This window comes from Tuber melanosporum (assembly GCF_000151645.1).
Source record: "Tuber melanosporum whole genome shotgun sequence assembly, scaffold_87, strain Mel28".
NCBI classification, from domain to species: domain Eukaryota; kingdom Fungi; phylum Ascomycota; class Pezizomycetes; order Pezizales; family Tuberaceae; genus Tuber; species Tuber melanosporum.
This window is the reverse complement of record NW_003299136.1, coordinates 344,795-361,741: the sequence shown is the minus strand read 5'-3', so window position 1 is coordinate 361,741 and position 16,947 is coordinate 344,795. Positions and strand designations below refer to the sequence as shown.

The 16,947-nt window shown below is 49.0% G+C and overlaps 2 protein-coding genes; one reads left to right on the top strand and one right to left on the bottom strand.

Moving 5' to 3' along the window:
- Positions 1-796: 796 nt before the first annotated feature.
- GSTUM_00011546001 (uncharacterized protein) lies at positions 797-3,045 on the bottom strand. XM_052355839.1 has 2 exons: positions 3,022-3,045; positions 797-2,925 (listed from the first exon to the last, which is right to left on the bottom strand). The coding sequence occupies exon 2, from the start codon at positions 2,586-2,588 to the stop codon at positions 2,205-2,207; it is 384 nt and encodes a 127-aa protein (XP_052211804.1). The 5' UTR covers positions 2,589-2,925; positions 3,022-3,045; the 3' UTR covers positions 797-2,204.
- Positions 3,046-3,206: 161 nt separating this feature from the next.
- Positions 3,207-6,452, top strand: GSTUM_00011545001 (uncharacterized protein). XM_002841971.2 has 4 exons: positions 3,207-4,884; positions 4,942-5,083; positions 5,143-5,618; positions 5,667-6,452. The coding sequence occupies exons 1-4, from the start codon at positions 3,268-3,270 to the stop codon at positions 6,258-6,260; spliced, it is 2,829 nt and encodes a 942-aa protein (XP_002842017.1). The 5' UTR covers positions 3,207-3,267; the 3' UTR covers positions 6,261-6,452.
- The last annotated feature ends 10,495 nt before the right edge of the window (positions 6,453-16,947 follow it).

Sequence of the window (16,947 nt, the reverse complement as noted above, 5' to 3'; positions counted from 1 at the left end):
AGTGGTGGTCTTGGGGGGGGGTTAGTGTGTAACCGTTAGTCGGTGGTAGGGTATTATTAGGCTTGATGCCAGAAAGCGATTTAGAAATATCAGGTGAACGAAGGCATGTTCTAGGCAGTCAACCAGTTTCGTGTTCACTTCTGGCTTCTCACCCTCTACTATTATGGTATCGGTGGGCTAGCCGGAGGCAGTAAAGAAGTAGCCTACCATATCAAGCTTTTCCATCTTTACTCTTGCCCTCTCGCCCCTTGATTACGAGTATATACTCACATACTCGAGTACATTCAACTTTAACTAGTTATTGTTGATGTCACACAACCGAAGGCCACCAGGGGGGCTCTGGGTTGAAAGGCCCTGCGGTATCTTTTCAACAACAAGGTTTACGGAGAGCGGTCTAGACACTTACGAGTAGTCGGATCGTACATTAGACAATTTTGCAATATAGAGATCGTATTAGAATATCCTAGCTAGCGAAAGATTCTCGCAAAGGAAAAATATAGGAAACGAAAAAGAAAACCAAAGACTGATCGACCCAAACACAGGTAACGGAGGAGAGACGCAAATTGGATGATTTAACGAAAACGGCTAATAAAGGAAAACAGGCTGCATTTTATCCTTCTCTGGATCATCCAGATCCTTTCCCGCATACTTTCAGCGTATGCCGTGTCCTTCACCACGTTCAACTTCACCGCCTCCCATTTTGCTGTTCTGGCCGAGGATGAAGGGATTTGACCGAGGGTAAGTTTTGTATGAGTATGACCGAGGATATGCCGGTCTATGGTATCCCCACATGATAGGGGTACTGCCTTCAAAAAGGAGTTGTCGCAAGTGTTGCCGAAAGTGATGCTTGATGTTGTTTGATGTGTAGGACTAATTGTTGTTCAAACGTATAGAGATACACTCGAGAGGCTGTATGTGTGTAGAGAGGGTCAGGATTTACTTGTCAGAATACGCAGACGCCCGAGTCTACGTATTCGGGTTAGGGTTATGGAGAGTTTCAATAGAAGCGGATAAGTGGTGAGCAGCCGAAAAGGATCTCCGTCCAACAGTATCTCTCAGTGGAGGGAGGGCGGATAATAGGGCGGAAAAAAACATGAATAATAAGTGAACACCAGGGGTGATTGGTAAGATTTTTATCCTTTCTTTCCCCCCCTCGAGGTCCCGGGGGCCTCTTGCTGGTACTTACTATACTAACCAGGCCGTGATCAGGATGGAGGTTTGTGGGATATAGTATAACGCTTAGGTCATTGGGAACAAACATTCTCCACCACCGGTTTCGCAACAAGCTGGTTAAATGGATCTTACATATCACCGCCGCAATTCCCCATGAGGGTATCTAAACCAAGGACCGAAATGAACTCAAAAAAGGTAGAGTAGAGCAGTAGAGCGGATAGTGAACGTAGCTAAGCCAAAAAAGGTAGATTACCGCCCTTCCAAACCCGTCGGGGCCTTTCATGCCCGAAAAGATACAATAGCCCCGTTATTTTCAAAGTAAAGAGAATTTTATCCACTCTTTAACAACATCCTCATCACCCCCTGCTTCGTTAGCGGCACCCTCGGCCGGGTCACCCAGGCCAAGCGCGCAAGAGAGTTCTCTGCAGCATGAACAACTTCGACGCCAGCCTCCGTATCCATGGCATGCCAGTGTAGGCGCACTTATGTGACGGCATCTATTAACTCTCCGTCGTCGGTGATGACCTCCTCACTCTCGAGCTCTGTTGTAGCTTTGGCGAAGCCAACGTCCCAGCTCACCCCGATTTGTGTAGGCTTCTTGCTGATATGATCCTTTGTCTCCTTGACAACCTTGTCTTTGTGGGCGTCTCGCGGTCTTATAGGGCCGCGAAGGTATCATAGTGGTGATAAAGTTGGGAGAGGGCGATAGCTTTGCGACTATTTTTCGTGATGTTGACCTCAGATCGCAGTCCATAGTACTCGTGCTTGAAGCAGGTGGCAGTATATGCGGGGGTGTCTGTGAGACGCTGAGAAAGCAGCTTATATCATACTGGTAGTGGTTTTTGAGAATGATATGAAAGGGTTTGTACTACCGGTAGGGGCATGACGAAACTAAGCGGGTGGCGAACAGAAGCACTGCATGGGAAAAAAGTGAACACCTCAATCCGCCCAGTTTTGCCACGCTCCCGGTGAAGACTGTATTGCCGTCCAATTATCGCGACCACGAATCTTCAGATAGAGAAAAAAAGAGGTCACACGAAGCGGATTATGATTTCGAGGAGGGAATGGAAGGGTAGGAAGTATTGAAGAGTGAGAATCAAAGTCAATCGTAAGTAGAGGGGCCTTGACTGTGGCTTGCGCGCCGGCATCTTATTTCTCTGGTTCACTGTCCTGCTGGATTTGTGCCCGGTGCTCAACCTTGATGGTTCTGCAAAGTAGGGGTAGTCCTTGAACGCAGAGAACATTCCACTACCGTCTGCTTCGTAATGATCCATGACACCTCTGGGAACGCTCGACGACTTTCTGCCCCGCAATAGCTCACGACATCTTTGCGCGCTTCCACTTAAGCCAAGGGGAACCGTTCTGGAACCGTAGACGCTGCTCGGCATGCTCGGATGCTTAGGATGTTGTTTCATTTATTCGGATAAATGTTTGGAGATGCGCTTTGGATTAACGCATCCATAGGAGGAAATGATGGCCGTCGGAAGAAGATAATGCGCCGTCGGAAGCGGTACGGGGGTTAAAGGAATGGAGCGGAGTCAGTGAATAGTGGGGGTCTTTATGAAGCCTAACTTATCTTTCTTTTGTTAGCATGGTTAACCTTATTATATTATACTGGCTACAACGATCTGTTTTTCACTAGTAGGCATGGGAGTACGTAGGGGAAAGGGAGACCTGCGCGGACGAGAGCGGATATGTGTGGCGACCAGTAGAAAGATAGGAAGATACTTTTGTTTCGATTCGTATGTGCTCCTGGTTTTGCCGTTTAGTTAGTTGAATTGAGCGATAGCGTACGAGGGGAGAGAATTGAATGAGAACGAGCGTGTCCTAGCGATCGGGGTCACTAACCGTCACCGTTTACCCCGACGTCCCCAACCATGGGTACTGTACTCATGATTCCTGCGGCTCCGATAAGATACCGGTGGCGGTAGTACAGTACGAGCACAAGTGAGGAAAGAGATAGAGTTACCCGGACAAAGTTGGGCAATCTTGGCACAAGTCTCCAGAAAGACCACGAATCCTCAAGAGCAGCAGGTCGAGCGGCAAGACCAAGCCCGGGATACTAGGTCAAGGGCCAACGCTTCGATTCCCAGAATGACCTCTGATTCCGCCCCAGAAGTTCAGCACCGCGAAGACCTTCATTCGACTCTCGCAGTTGCCGCAACACCTCACCTCCACTCCGTCCAGGAATCCCAGCCTCCCGATGACGCTCTGAGAGCTAAACCTTTAAAGAACGGCGCCTCCAGTGAACCTCGGGAAAACTTGAACGGGTGCCACAGAGTGGAGGATGGTGACATAAGACAGGGCGGGTCAGTGGGGAGTACTAATGGAAACCGGGATGGTTGTTTAGGGTCGATCGGCCCGATAGCTCCGCTTCAACGGCTATCGTCAACAGCTTCGTCTGAAGATTCTTGGGTTCCGGACGAACCGCAGCAACTCCCTACTCCGGAACTAACAAAAAGCGACGATAAACTCCGGGTTGCTGGAGCACCTGTTGCTGAAGTTGACAAGGTCCTTAAGCTCTCGCCTACCCGACTAGGGGAGCTTGTGAGTGACAACCCAGGAGCGCCAGTTTTACTTCGCCCAGCTTCTCCCGTATTCACCCGTTTACCTACATCGCCTGAACTGCCGGGAACAACCAGGTCGCGCCATAGGTCGACAACAAATCCATTCAATACCTCACCGGTGGCCTTTAAGACCTCATCCGCCGCACGCCCCCAACTCACACCCCAGGAGCGAACACTTTCAGCTCCTCCAGGAATGAAACGGTCAAGGTCGTCCCCGCGTGCGTTGCAACTTAATACTCAAAATTCCAATAGCCGGCCATTCCAGCAGCTGCGAGGACGAACCGCTGAGAAGCCGGGAGTTACAATTTCTCCCCAAAAGACCTCCGATACATTTTCCCCAGCACCGCATTTCGGCCCCGATGGTTCTAATGACCCAACATCAGCAAATCAGGCAAGCAATTCAGCGCATACGGGTCGAGAGAATGGGCCAGTCTCCTCAACACAGTCTCACTCCCCTACTACCACACACCTCTTGAAATCTGCTACGCCCACACCAGCGTCGTTCCCACCCCTACCTTTACAAACATACCTATCTCTGGCTCTCTCACCAACATCCTCAAGCCCTTCCCCATCTATGAATTTTCCACCCTCGCCACAAGCGGTACCACATCACCAGACACAAACCTACGGCCCACCACAGCACCATCCAGATGATACTGCAGAGATTGCAATTGAGCGAATAATGAATGTTCTTCTTCTTCCACCAAAACTTGAGGGCGCACTATGGTTTGGGGCTCTCGCTTGTTTAGACAGTTGGTTATACATGTTTACAATATTACCGCTACGATTCATGCGAGCTCTAGGCTTACTCTGTGCGTTTTGGTGGGGAGGCTTAATGGGATATTGCACGCGTAGTAGAAGAGGTGTGAAAGATCACAAACCTAGACGCAGGAGTAGCAGCAACATAAATAAAGCGGATGTGAACAAGTGGGAAAAACCCAAAGGAGATAGAAACTCTCTCGGTACTAGAAGGAAGGCAGCGAGAGTTTCGGACCTTTTGCCTAGCCACAAGGCAGATATATTAAGAGGATTAGTAGTTTTTTGTACATGTTGGATATTGATGAGGTTCGATGCTAGTCGAATGTATCATTCGATCAGGGGTCAGAACGGTGTCAAGTTATATGTCATATATAACATGTTAGAGGTTTGGGTCCTCCCTGACTCTAATTCAAATATTCGCTAATTCCATAGAAACCGATAGATTGGCGACAAGTTATGTTCCGCGTTAGGACAAGACATTTTTGAATGCCTCTTCTCTAGGGAAACGCTTGAACGGGGGTCAGACGGGCGCAGTAAGATATTGAGGCCCTTCGGGTTCTTCCTGTTAGGCTTGGCCTATAATAGTAATACCTTTTGTATCCCACACCCAATGTCGAATCTGTTAGCTAATAGACAACCACAGCGGCTCACTCGACTGCCCTATTCTATCAAGTTATCACCCTCAATGTCGCTGTCAACTCATATTCCAACGCTCTCGTTACACTTCTCCTCTCGGTTCAGTTCGTCGAGATCAAATCCACTGTCTTCAAGAAATTTGAGAAAGAAAATCTCTTTCAACTGACCTGTGCCGACATTGTCGAGCGGTTTCAGTTATGGCTGATGCTGATTATAATCGCGTCACGGAATCTCGTCGAAACAGGCGTGTGGTCATTAGCCGGACCAGACACCTCCAGCGCCAATGGAGCAGGTGTAATGCCCAAGAGCTTTACCTTGTTCCCCAAATGGACCGGTCAGGTGATGGGGCCATTCCTTCTAGTTCTTGGAAGCGAAATGTTTGTCGACTGGTTGAAGCATGCATACATCACCAAATTCAACAATACCCGTCCAGCTGTATACGAAAGATTCCTAGACGTCTTATCCAAAGACTACTACTCTCGTGTATCCCTCCTCTTTTCAATCTCTATCCCACAAGCTAACGATAAGCAGGCGTTCGCCGATCAAAACCTAACAAAGCGGCTTGGCCTACCGGTGATCCCTCTAGCTTGTCTCTTCATCCGTGCTAGTCTCCAAACATACCAAATGTTTCTAGCAACACAGGTCCCACTCCCTATGCCCTCAACAACAACCTCTCTGAGCGAATCCCACACATCGCGCACTACAACTGAGGCTTTAACAAATATCGATGTCCTCCTCCGCCGCGCTCTCGGCCATTCCCCAACCTCTCTCCCCACCTCCCTGCCCGACAACCTTGTGGCAACTGCAATGTTATTGATATTCTTCATCGTTTTCTTCCTCGTTTTCCTTGTCCTCAAACTTGTCTTGGGAATATGTCTACTTGGCTTCGCTAGACGAAGGTATAAGGGTATGAAGGATCGGGAAAGAATGAATTTCCTGACCGGCGCTAGACGGGTAGGCGGGTTCGGCACCATTGAGGTTAACGAGGACCAGAAAAAATGGATTTATGCCGACGATCCCGAGGGAGCAAAGCTAGCACGGGAGAGAGACTCAAGGCCGATCCCACCAGGCCCAGGGCTGGAGACTGTGAGGAGGTATAGCATGGCGGCGAAGAGGATTTGGTGATGGGTTCAAATATCCCTGGCATCTCTTTTTCTTCCCCCCTTTCTTTCCTGTCCCTTTAGAGTTTTGATGCATTGCAGAATTCACTTTATCCGCATTTCAAGACTGGTTGATTGGCTTTCTAATGTATTGTTACGGTATCTATTTTTCTATTCGCTTGTAACTTTAGGTATACGCCGACGGCGATAGAGTATTCCCCCCATCAGTCATGTGCTACATCTTTTTTGCCCCACAATACCTATTTGAGCTACGACGGGCGTATCCATGTATCATACAAGCACTGTCATACTACAGAACAGCCTTCCTAAAATCCTAGATGCTCAACAGGCACGGCATTCAGGCTTGTGTTGGGTAGACCATAGTATGATATGATGATTGGAGAACTCTACAAGTGCTGTACACGAGCGGGCTAGCAACCTAAATAGCGCCTTGCCATCTGGGGCAACTACCGTAGGACCCCACGAACCTTTACCATTGGAGGACTCCCGGCGGGGGTCTGGAAGAATCTGGAGTTTGGAGCAGAAATCTGGATCACAGGTTGTTCCAGTGGAGGAGAAACCGTTTTCCAAATTTCCAGATTATGGTCATTGTGGAAAAATGAAATTACACATAACTTTATGAGACATACTAAATATAGGATTTGGTAAGAAATTATTTTTCATGGGTTCGCATCCTGAAGTACTATGGCGGCTTGCCGGTTCTCCGTTTGTGCATTAAGAACTGGGGCCTAATGGGCCGGGAACTATGGGTTAAAGGCCGGTTGACCAATTGTACAACCAACGATAAAGTTGGGACTTAGGTTTGATCATTTTACGGCCATGTTGGGGGATATGGTTTCCTGGGTTCCTTGGTGAGTATTGCAATCCTTCTTTCTATTTCTCTCTCTTTTTTTTTTTGGGGGGGGGGCCCACCGCGGGGATTATCTCTTCGCCGGCCGTTATGGGAGGAGGTTATGGGCCGTTTTTCTCCCTCCCCCTTGGAGGCGTTGAGTAGCAGTACTCGTACTCGTACTAGTACATTACCGTAGGACCTCAAATTATTGGACCCCGTGCTAAGTACGATAGTCGAGGGCTCCCTACTTTGGAAGAGCGGCAGCAGGAAAGAGCTGCTCTGTCCCTCCGGGTGACAAAAAACAAAAAACATCAAACACCAAACCTTACCAGAGGAGGGAGCTCCAACGACATAGTACACTGTTCGCTGTTGTCGGAGGACACATCGTGACTTACGAGAATCTTTGTAGTCCTGATATGTTGTTTCTCCATCACTGATTCGTGGACATTATTGTTGGAAGGGTGCTATCAAAAGGGGCTCTGAGACGTATGGGGTGGTGAAAGGGAAGGAGATTGTCGAAAGCTGGACCAGAAGGATATGGAGGAGCAAGGAAGAATACTCATGGCTGGGTGCCATTGTTCAGAAATTTTATTGCTTTCTTTCTCTGCCTTTTTCTTCTCTTCGTCCACCAGCCTTTTCACGCCTATTGGGGGGTAGATTCTCTGGTACACGGTTGTCATTCTTGAAGTCCAATTACATCTGTCCTTAAGGGAACGTTCTTCACCTGTCATAGGTAGGAGGACAGCCAGCAATCGCAACACCTTCGACCGGTGATTCCTGTGGTGTCAAATCCCCACTAAACAACGCCGAACCCGAAAAGACTCGCTACAGTACGGCTCAATAGGTACTAGGGTGTGATATCGTAGCCTGTCTACGTACCGGCATTCCCGGTAATCGTATCAAGGTTCCTCCCTCTTCGAATAAGGCTAAGCATCTTCTAACCTTATGTAATGCTAGGTCTTGGTGGCGGGTGGGGGACCGGATGACAATTGATCTGATAATGGGTACTTGTACGGTATGTGCGGTATCAGGTTGGGCATTTAGAGAGTCTGAATATTCTGTGGGACGGGATCCTACTGTGTACTGTACTGGAAAGTACAGAATAAAGTACCGGCACTCGTGTCTCGGGTGCGGTGTCGTGAATTTGGGGTGCAGTTCAATAAATTTTATTTATCCTTGTATCGCCGACCCAGCATCAACAAGTACTCGTACAGTATCATACCTACTCAAGTAGTGGCATGACACCGATTCCCGTTCTCTGCAACAATCCTGATCCATCATTTAGGCGCGTTGCTTGCTCAAGTAACCGCACGTGTTTCTATGACGTAGATGTAAGTGAGCTGGTACAGTGCCAAAGTTTATCGGAGAGAAAACTTGCTTGAGGATAAAATGATCTTACCGATAGTCTAGTCGAGAAGTCTCTGGGGGTCAGTGGTATAAGATCTCAAGGGATGTACGTTAATGTAAATTAGGACCCATCGCCAGCTTCGTGGATCATCCCTCAAATTTTCTGGTGGCCAATTCATTTGGCTTGTCCAGGATTCCAACCGGGAAAACAACAGGCTTGGCAGGCTCTCCCTCCCAGAGTTTATCTCAACCTCATTTCAACAAGTTACAGTCCTTGAATGTCGCTCAGCCGTCCCCAAATGAACTTATTTTTATAATCAGTGGATATCTCGATGATTGCACCATCGCGAATCTCCTCCGAGCGAATAAGGGCCTATGTTTTCTGCTTACCCCAGTCCTCCACCAGCTTGCTCTGACTCCTCCCGGCCATGGGGCAACGACACGATTGCAATGGGCAGCACTTCGCGGGTATGTACCGCTAGTGAAGCTCTTGCTTTCAAAAAGAGTGGGCTTGGGCAGTGAAGGAAAGGTTGACCCGGAAGCCCTCCGAGGCGCAATAGCATCCAACCATAATCAAACATCATTCCTTCTTCTCCAAGCGGGAGCAAATGTCGCCAGGGTAGGGTTCCGAACGCCATTATACATACCACCTTCTATATAACCGGTCTTCGTCGGGAATTTACGGCGGCTTCTACGCATGCTCAGAGACTACGGAGCAGATTTCTCGGCCCCAGACTTCCTCGGAAAAATCCCTCTTCATCGGGCAGCTGAGGAGGGCGACGTCGAAAGAGTAAAGCTTCTTTTGCAATTAGGCGCAGATCCAAACTCTCAAACCAGCGACGGAAAAACCGTACTATTCTGTGCCTACAATAGCCAAAAGATCATTAACCTTCTGGTTGAGGCGTGCGCGGACCCGAATATCCGAAACATCTATAAAGAGACAACGTTATATAGGGCATGCAAACTAGATCAACTAGGAAGCGCCCGAATGCTCCTAGAATACGGCGCGAACCCCTGTGGAAATGGCCCACACTACAGACCGATTCTATCAAGACCCTCTCCAGAACTAGTCAAACTACTCGTCTCCCGCAGCGAGGACATCCATGCGGACGACGTCTCTGGCTTATCCCTCATCCACCAGGCGGCGCAGGGGCCCTACCCGGGGACTTTAAAGAAGCTATTAGATCTTGGAGCAGATGTCAACCGCCGGAATCTCTGGGGGGCTACACCGTTACACTTCGTTGCGGAATCGGAGGATAAAGGTCAATGCACACTCATGCTCATAAATGCGGGCGCCGAAGTTGATTGTCCTGACAACAGCAAGTATATCGCACTGCATTGGGCTGCTAGAAGTGGATGTTATCTTACTATAGTAGTATTTCTGGCAATGGGTGTGGACTTTACAGTCTTGGATAATGAAGGTCGGTCACCGTTGGATCGCACGTTTGATCAATGCTACGCGAGGCACAAGGTTATTGAGAAAATCTTGCGCGGGTCGTGGAAGAGGTATTGTGGGCGGGAGATGGTTTCGGCGTAGTGAATTTGATGGCAGCAGAGCTGCAACGCTTCGGTTATTCTTATACGTTTAGTTCGATGATTTGTAATGTGTGTGGTATCATATGTGGGTAGTTAGGACGAACAGCCAGGCCAAGTAGGCTGGTTTCAGGTGACGCTGTACTTTTTAGAGACGTGCATTGGCGGTGTGACAATCGGGGACTTTACCCTTTCTCCATCTCTTTTTTTTTCGTGGGCTGATGTGCTTGGTCCGCTTCCACGAGATTGGTAATGATCGTGATTGGGTGTGTCCGGGTCGAGGTGAGTGTTAAATCAAGTATTAAACTATCGGATGGGAACCTCGTGGAATTATAACCACCTAGAAGGCTACTGGAGTCTTGTAGGCCTTAGGCTACCGAAGTTACTTTAGTTGAGTCGGTAATTGTGATCATATGTGCCGCCGTCGGCCACCAACCCCGGGGGGTGCTATTGAATTACGCAGCTCCTACTCCAGTTGCTTGTTCTCTTTCTAAGAGTGGTAGTCATATATCTGTTACCATGAGCAGTCTGGCTCCGTGAGGGGGCTCATGTAGCACTTGCACAACGTTGTACTGTATTCTAGGAGTATTTGCCTAATCGTTCGAAATATCGTTATCCAGGTGTATATATCACCGCGCTGAGCCCGTTCGGGGAGAAAAGTTAAATGAGATTCTCTGACCTCCGCAGGAAAGTATGATACAGCACATGGGGCAGCATACCTGGCTTATCGAGTGGTGCTCAACTCCTTGCATCACGAACCCAGTGGTTCGTGGTATCTTAGAGAGAGCGTGCAGTGACTTCGCGCCCCTGTCCTGTATCCTAGCTGGGGCTGTAGGTCATGGCTGGAAGTAACCCGGATTAGAGGATATAAAAGACTTGCGCTCCCTCCACCTCTCTTCCATCTCTTCCTCCTTCCCCCAAACATCACCCACCAGTACTACGACCATTGGAACAAAACAAAATCGGACCAAGCCTTTATTTTTATCTTCGTTCATTTTCTCAAAAAAGTATCAGGAATCTTCCCACCCTATAGTGTCCAAAAATCCCCAACTAACAGCCACCCCCCAGACACCTCTAATGACATCCTACCAAATCACAAACCTAGCAACTCCCTTCCTCCCTCCCCCTGCGTCTCCCCCTCCCCTTCCCCCACGCCTGGTTTTTCTCCCTGATCTTAGATCGAGGTTCTCCATCGCGAGTCGTAGAGCAGCTATCGCCGGCGCCGAAGCACAACTCGAGGGGCTTGGATACTGGCGTGTGAGGTGGGCTATGGCAAAGGGCTGGGCTCGCGTACTTGTTTGGGGCGTTGGTGAGTGGGTTAGTGAGTGAGTGGCCGTATCGCACTGCGGTTTATAGTGCGGGTGGCTGATTCGGTTGGCAGGGTTTGGACAGCCGCGGCGAGATTGTGGTGGGGTTTTTTTAGGAGGGGTGATGGTGGGACTTGACGTTATGAAGTGACATAAGTTATTCCTTCGGGCCTACGGCCTTAAATTGCTGCAACATAGCATCGGGCGCACCTTTGACTTCGTCATTATTCAAATCACTCTCCTCTAACAGTGGTCTCCCCCCGTACTGAAATATACTTTGAATTTTTTATTTTTTCTACTACCTCTGCGGTAAACCTCGGAGTAGTGCGTTTCTCAACAAGAATGTCGCGAATTCCTGTGATTTTTCCAAAGATCACCTCATCCCAGATCAAGCGAATATTCCACTACTTCCCACAATTTACTCAAATGGCCGACCGTATCCCTACTGAGGGTTATTTCTGTTATTGCTGTTAGTGCGCTTGCATGGGAGTTTTACCCCATAATGCAGGAAGAAGTCGCCAAGGAGGGCAAGGTGTTACGCCATAGTGGAGAGTCGCTTCTGAAGCTGAGGCTCTGGTCAAAGTTTGCATCAATACTGGGCCGAATTTTGGGAAATAGGGAATGGCTTAAACTCCCTTAATTTTCTTTGCGTGTTCTGGGTTCTACCTGTCGCTACCACCACCCCTTAAGCGGTAGAATTCCCCGAGTGATTATTCATGTCTCCACCAGCAATCAAGCAAAGGTTAAGGCTCTGGTTGGATACAACGGTTCCGTTCCGTTTTACGACCTTTTCTACTGCAAAAATAACCGCCGAGCGTAAGGAAACGGTCACTTTGCATGGGGCAACGGAACGGAACCGTTGTATAATATCTAAACGGAACCTAAGAGCTAATGGGGAGCCCTAGTTTACTGGGGGGGGGTGTTTGGCGTACCGCGATTTGATTTGGAAATCACGGGTTGGTGATTCCAAAATCAGATGCATTTCCCTCAAGTTGGATTTCCCTCAAATTGGACATGCTCGTGTTTATGATTTCAGATAAAGTGTGCTCCAAGCCCCTCCTAAATTGGTTTTAACTGTTACTCCTGTTGTTTTCAAAATCAGAATCGAGGCCAGCCAAACACCCCCTAAATGCTGAAGAGAGGGGTTTTAGAGATCTCTGTGGTTCGCCGCTGTTCGGGACCATAAATCCTCGATTCAAGTCTTCAACGTTGCTTGTGGCGTGCGAAATGTATGCCGGAGTGAGATCTCCTTCCTTCGGAGATTTGTTTAGTTGGGGTCCGGGTGTTGTGAATTGAAATGTCATTTTTAGAGTCGGGGCCGCATCATATGTGCTGGAGCTGGTGTGGCTATTGGAGGACTCATACTCGGAGTTGGGGTGTGGTCCATATACTCAGATTTTTCGAGTGCAAGAACTCTGGTGTGTATCGCCCTTTTTCGCATGTTCCTGATGGATCAGCTCGAGGCGTGGTTCTGGGGGACAGGGGGGTGTTTCCTATGTTGAATACCTCCACTATCTCTCGCCATGTATAGGCGACTGGCCCGACGCAAACACTGAATTCTCACCTCTCGCTCACTCCACCCCCACTCTCTGCAGGTGTTTACAACGGTCTGGGAGCCCAAGCGGCCCCCCGTATAGCCGCCAAGAGGGCTGGACTAGACGGGATTGCCATTTGCAAGTCCGTCCTCTCCTGCTAGTTTTGGGATCGATGGGTTTCAGCAGGGACCCCTGGCGTGATGAGCTGAGAAATTGGATTTTAGTCCTCATCCTAGGACCACAGGTGGTCTTAACGGACTGCAGGATTTCCTCCAGAACTGCGGCAATCCGCCAAAATCTGTGGGGATTTGTGGGGACTGAAGCGGGCTGTGGAGGGCCTTGGGCAGCTGTGGGAATTAATATATTTCGACCAATTGGAGGAAATATCGAGAGGGGACTGCAGGGTGCCACCGATTGAGTTATGTGGACTATGGTGTGCATATGGTCATGGGGTGCTTGAGAATTTCAAGATTTTTGTTTCACATCCCTCTAGCTCGGCAGTCTAAGGGACGCCTGCCATTGTACTAGTCGACGTGAAATCAAGAGTTATTTCCTTTTTCCACGGCGCAAAAAATATTATGGCGGGGGTTTGTCCACCGGCATTGATCTAGTGAGAGGTTATTAGCGAACGGGCAATTATATTACCAGTGGTAGCGAGCAAGGCTTGCTGGCCCTTCCAAGTTGCTACAAGCCCCCAAACTTCCTCGGCTGGACTCCTCAGCAGGCTTTCATGATGGGTTTCCTCGGCGGGCATGCGGGGCCCCACGTTCTAAGGCATAGATCAAATTGTCGTAGGGTCTGTCGTCTTCCCACCCTTCAACCGAAGGCCATGCGAGAAACCATAGTTAGGATCAGACGGAGAACAATCCAGAGTCTGTCCTCTCCCCATCCTTAGGGTGGACGGACTTCCTAGCTGAAAGTACTGCTTGTGGCAGTCTTCTGGATTATGGTTCTTGGGCTGTATAGCCTAAGACTGTTAGTGGTACTATATATGACCAAATTTAAAAGTTTGCCGGGCAGCAGGGTATCACACACACCCAGACACGCAGAGATGCTCAAGGCCTCAATGGGGGTTATCGGCTCGATAAAATCAAATTGATCGCGAAGAAACGGCAGAGTTTGTGGTCCACTTTATCTCCCGTGGGCGGAGTGAACTTTCCGCCATATCAGACACGGAAATACCTTAGATGTATCCTCTTCCGGTTTCTGGTTAAGGGTATTGCTATTAGCCAATTTTTAGTGTATTGTGGATAAATTAGGCATCACACCGCTGAATTGGAGACCGTATGCTTTGGTTAAGCTAAAATTAATTTGGGCAGTCAAATCAAGTGTGATTCGATCGACGAGCGAGACTTGCGAGAAAGCTGCCTCCAAGGATTGCGTCTTGGCGATGCTTTTCCACATGGCGCTGCCCCTGCCAAAGTTTTCACCTTTTCAAGAGAAAGATTTTCCTAAAGGGGCTTGCTCTCACTCACCCATCATGAAACATCACTCGACCGGCTGTGTTTTGCCGCCAGGCGCGACGAACTCTCGGGCGCTGTGAAGTGTGAGGCGCTCCCTAACAGCAAATAAGCGCTGTTTTTCAAGCCCGTTGTGGAAACGTGCCTCGGGCTATCAACTGGTGAACTCCTGCACGGTCAGTTCACCAATGGGTTCAAGATAGGAGATATTTCCACGCGTGAACTCCGACCACTATCTCAAATACCCCGGTAATCACTTCGCTCCTCTGGCATCACCTGCTGTCTAACCATTTTCCTGTCCGTACCTCTAGAGTGATGAGTCAGCCGCCTCTGGGTTTGTTCCGGACTCCGGGGGTTTCTAACTCGAGACGATTGCTATCTGCCCATCCGGATAGAAGTTCAATCAAAGACCACAGCAATAGTTTTGGCGTCAAAATAGTACGGATTATTCCGTAATAGGGAGGATGGGTGTTAGCCATTGATTCCGCAGGACTTTCCACAAATGGAAGGGGGCAGTATGAATACTAGTTTTCCAACCCGAATGGGAACAGTACCCCCATTGAAGGAGGTATGAAACGCTTCGCTGTTCTCTTTCTTATTCAATCGCTTCTTTTTTTAATGTGCCATTGTTTTCAGAGGGGTTCCTATTCAGTGTGGTCTTAACTCCCATTGTTCCTGTTTACAATTTTGTGGTGACCTATGTGACTGACCTTTTTACGGTGCGTTTGTTTGGTATGAAAATACAAACGAAAACATTAGGTCTCAAGTGAGACCTCTGGGGCCATTCACCCTGAATTTTTCCCTCTCTTTCTCCCTCTATATTTCCCTCTCCTCTCCTTCCTTCCTCCTTCCCTCTCCTCTCTACACCTCCACAAATTCGCTCTCCACATCTTTCTTATACTTAACTCAATACTTTATACCAACCGCTTTCCCTCTGCTAGCCTTCATCCCTACTTACTTCCGCTCGCTTTCCTCGCACACCTACTCTCCATCTTCAATCATCGCCAAAACCATTGATCCATCTCATATTCTTGCTTTTTGATAACAAATTATCTCAAGGTAAGTATTAGCTTTACAAAATTCTGTTAGAAGTTCTATCCCCTACTACAACATCCTCAAACAACCCCCCGACAGTTTCTGTTTATCTTAAAAATTTCCCTTCGATTCATTTCCCTGCCCCTGCCCCCCCCAAAATACCCAAGAAGTTCTAATCCTCAAACGTCTTAGCATCAACAACAAGCACTATCAATGTCATTCTATGAGAGAATGAATCCCCCTTGCCCTCCCGGGTCCAACCCGTGGTTGTCCGCTAGAACTGAGCGCCATCAGGATTCCGAACCGCCTTACGCCCAAGATGCCTCTTTCTGCTCCGCCTTTGCTGTGAATCCTCCACGCACCCTGCCCACCGAACATTGGTCTTCCTTGAACAACTGGCTCGCGCACCAAAAGCAAATGAAACTCCAAGAGGCAAAGAGGCAGCTCGCTGGTCAGCTTTACCGCACTATCCAAACCGAAGATTTCAGAGCGGCGGCACTCAGGCAAATGTTCGCGGAAGAGGCTGAATGGGGTCGACAGCAGCAAAAATTCGATGCATGCAATGGATCTCTCTACCATCCCGTCGAAACTGCACACGAAGAATCCGCTCCCGACGTATATCACCAAGAGCCCATTCAAACTGGCCTTTGCTCTGACCCCCCTCGCAAGTTGGTTGTGTATCGTAACCCTGCGTTTGCGAATGAGAATGGGCAAGTTGGTGCTGAGGAGTGTTATTCGAACGAGAATGGAGGCATCCCCAATGCATCTACCGGTGGGGTTGGTCAGTGCAGGGAGGATGGGACCGGCACTGCTCAGCCCGTGCAGCAAAAGCAAGATAGCATTCCAGCTCATGCTCGCCCCATGCCTTCTGCGGGGGCTGCTCAAGTGCGGTCCGCTGGGAGTGCGGAGGGACTTGCCGCTTTTGTTGCGGAACTCAAATCCCAGATGGCCGAGAAGATAAACGCTGGTGACTGCCCCTTCGATGCGTCGACAGCTCGTGGATACGAACAGTACACCCGCACTCCAGAATTCTTCAAGTCCCGCAGGATAGGTGGTGCTACAGAGGCTCAGAGTCTTGTTAACTTAATCAGAAATTCTCAAGTTAATGAGCCCCCACAAGCGTGGGAAGAACAGATGCCCAATGGTCCCACAACATCTGGAGATACCCAAACCCCCGATCTCTACAACGATTCTCAGGACTCGGGAAATTCTTTTGAGAGTTCCCCTGAAGAGCCAGTTTTCCGTTCTCCCCATGGTCCAATGCTAAAGGTTTTTGCTCCTCGACCCGCTCCTCCCAGATCGACACTCCTTCAAATGACCTCCAAGTCTCTCGAAACCCAGGAGGTCAACTGCCTGTATCAAGGCTACGGCGTGGATGACACGGAGGCGCTGCATTGGCAACTCCCAGATTGGCTCTGGCATCATAAAACTCAGGAGAATGGAAATCTGAATAGTGTGTCTTATGATTTTAACTACCCTCCCCGCGGGTACGCTGCTACTCCTGAATTTGTCGAACTACACCACGGTGGGGAGCTTGACCACCAAGTGTCTGTTGGGAACCATAGTGAAGCGGAACCAGTGGAGGAGGAACTCAATGGTCGTAACCCCGTGCCGGCTCGCCAAACTTCGTCTGAGTACCACA

Excerpts from the sequence above, each read along its gene's own strand:
- GSTUM_00011546001 (XM_052355839.1), bottom strand. The coding sequence starts at position 2,588 with ATGAAACAACATCCTAAGCATCCGAGCATGCCGAGCAGCGTCTACGGT.
- GSTUM_00011545001 (XM_002841971.2), top strand. The coding sequence starts at position 3,268 with ATGACCTCTGATTCCGCCCCAGAAGTTCAGCACCGCGAAGACCTTCAT. Across the intron at positions 5,084-5,142 it reads GTTAGGCTTGGCCTATAATA|CGGCTCACTCGACTGCCCTA; the intron begins GTAATACCTTTT and ends AGACAACCACAG. Across the intron at positions 5,619-5,666 it reads CCAAAGACTACTACTCTCGT|GCGTTCGCCGATCAAAACCT; the intron begins GTATCCCTCCTC and ends AACGATAAGCAG.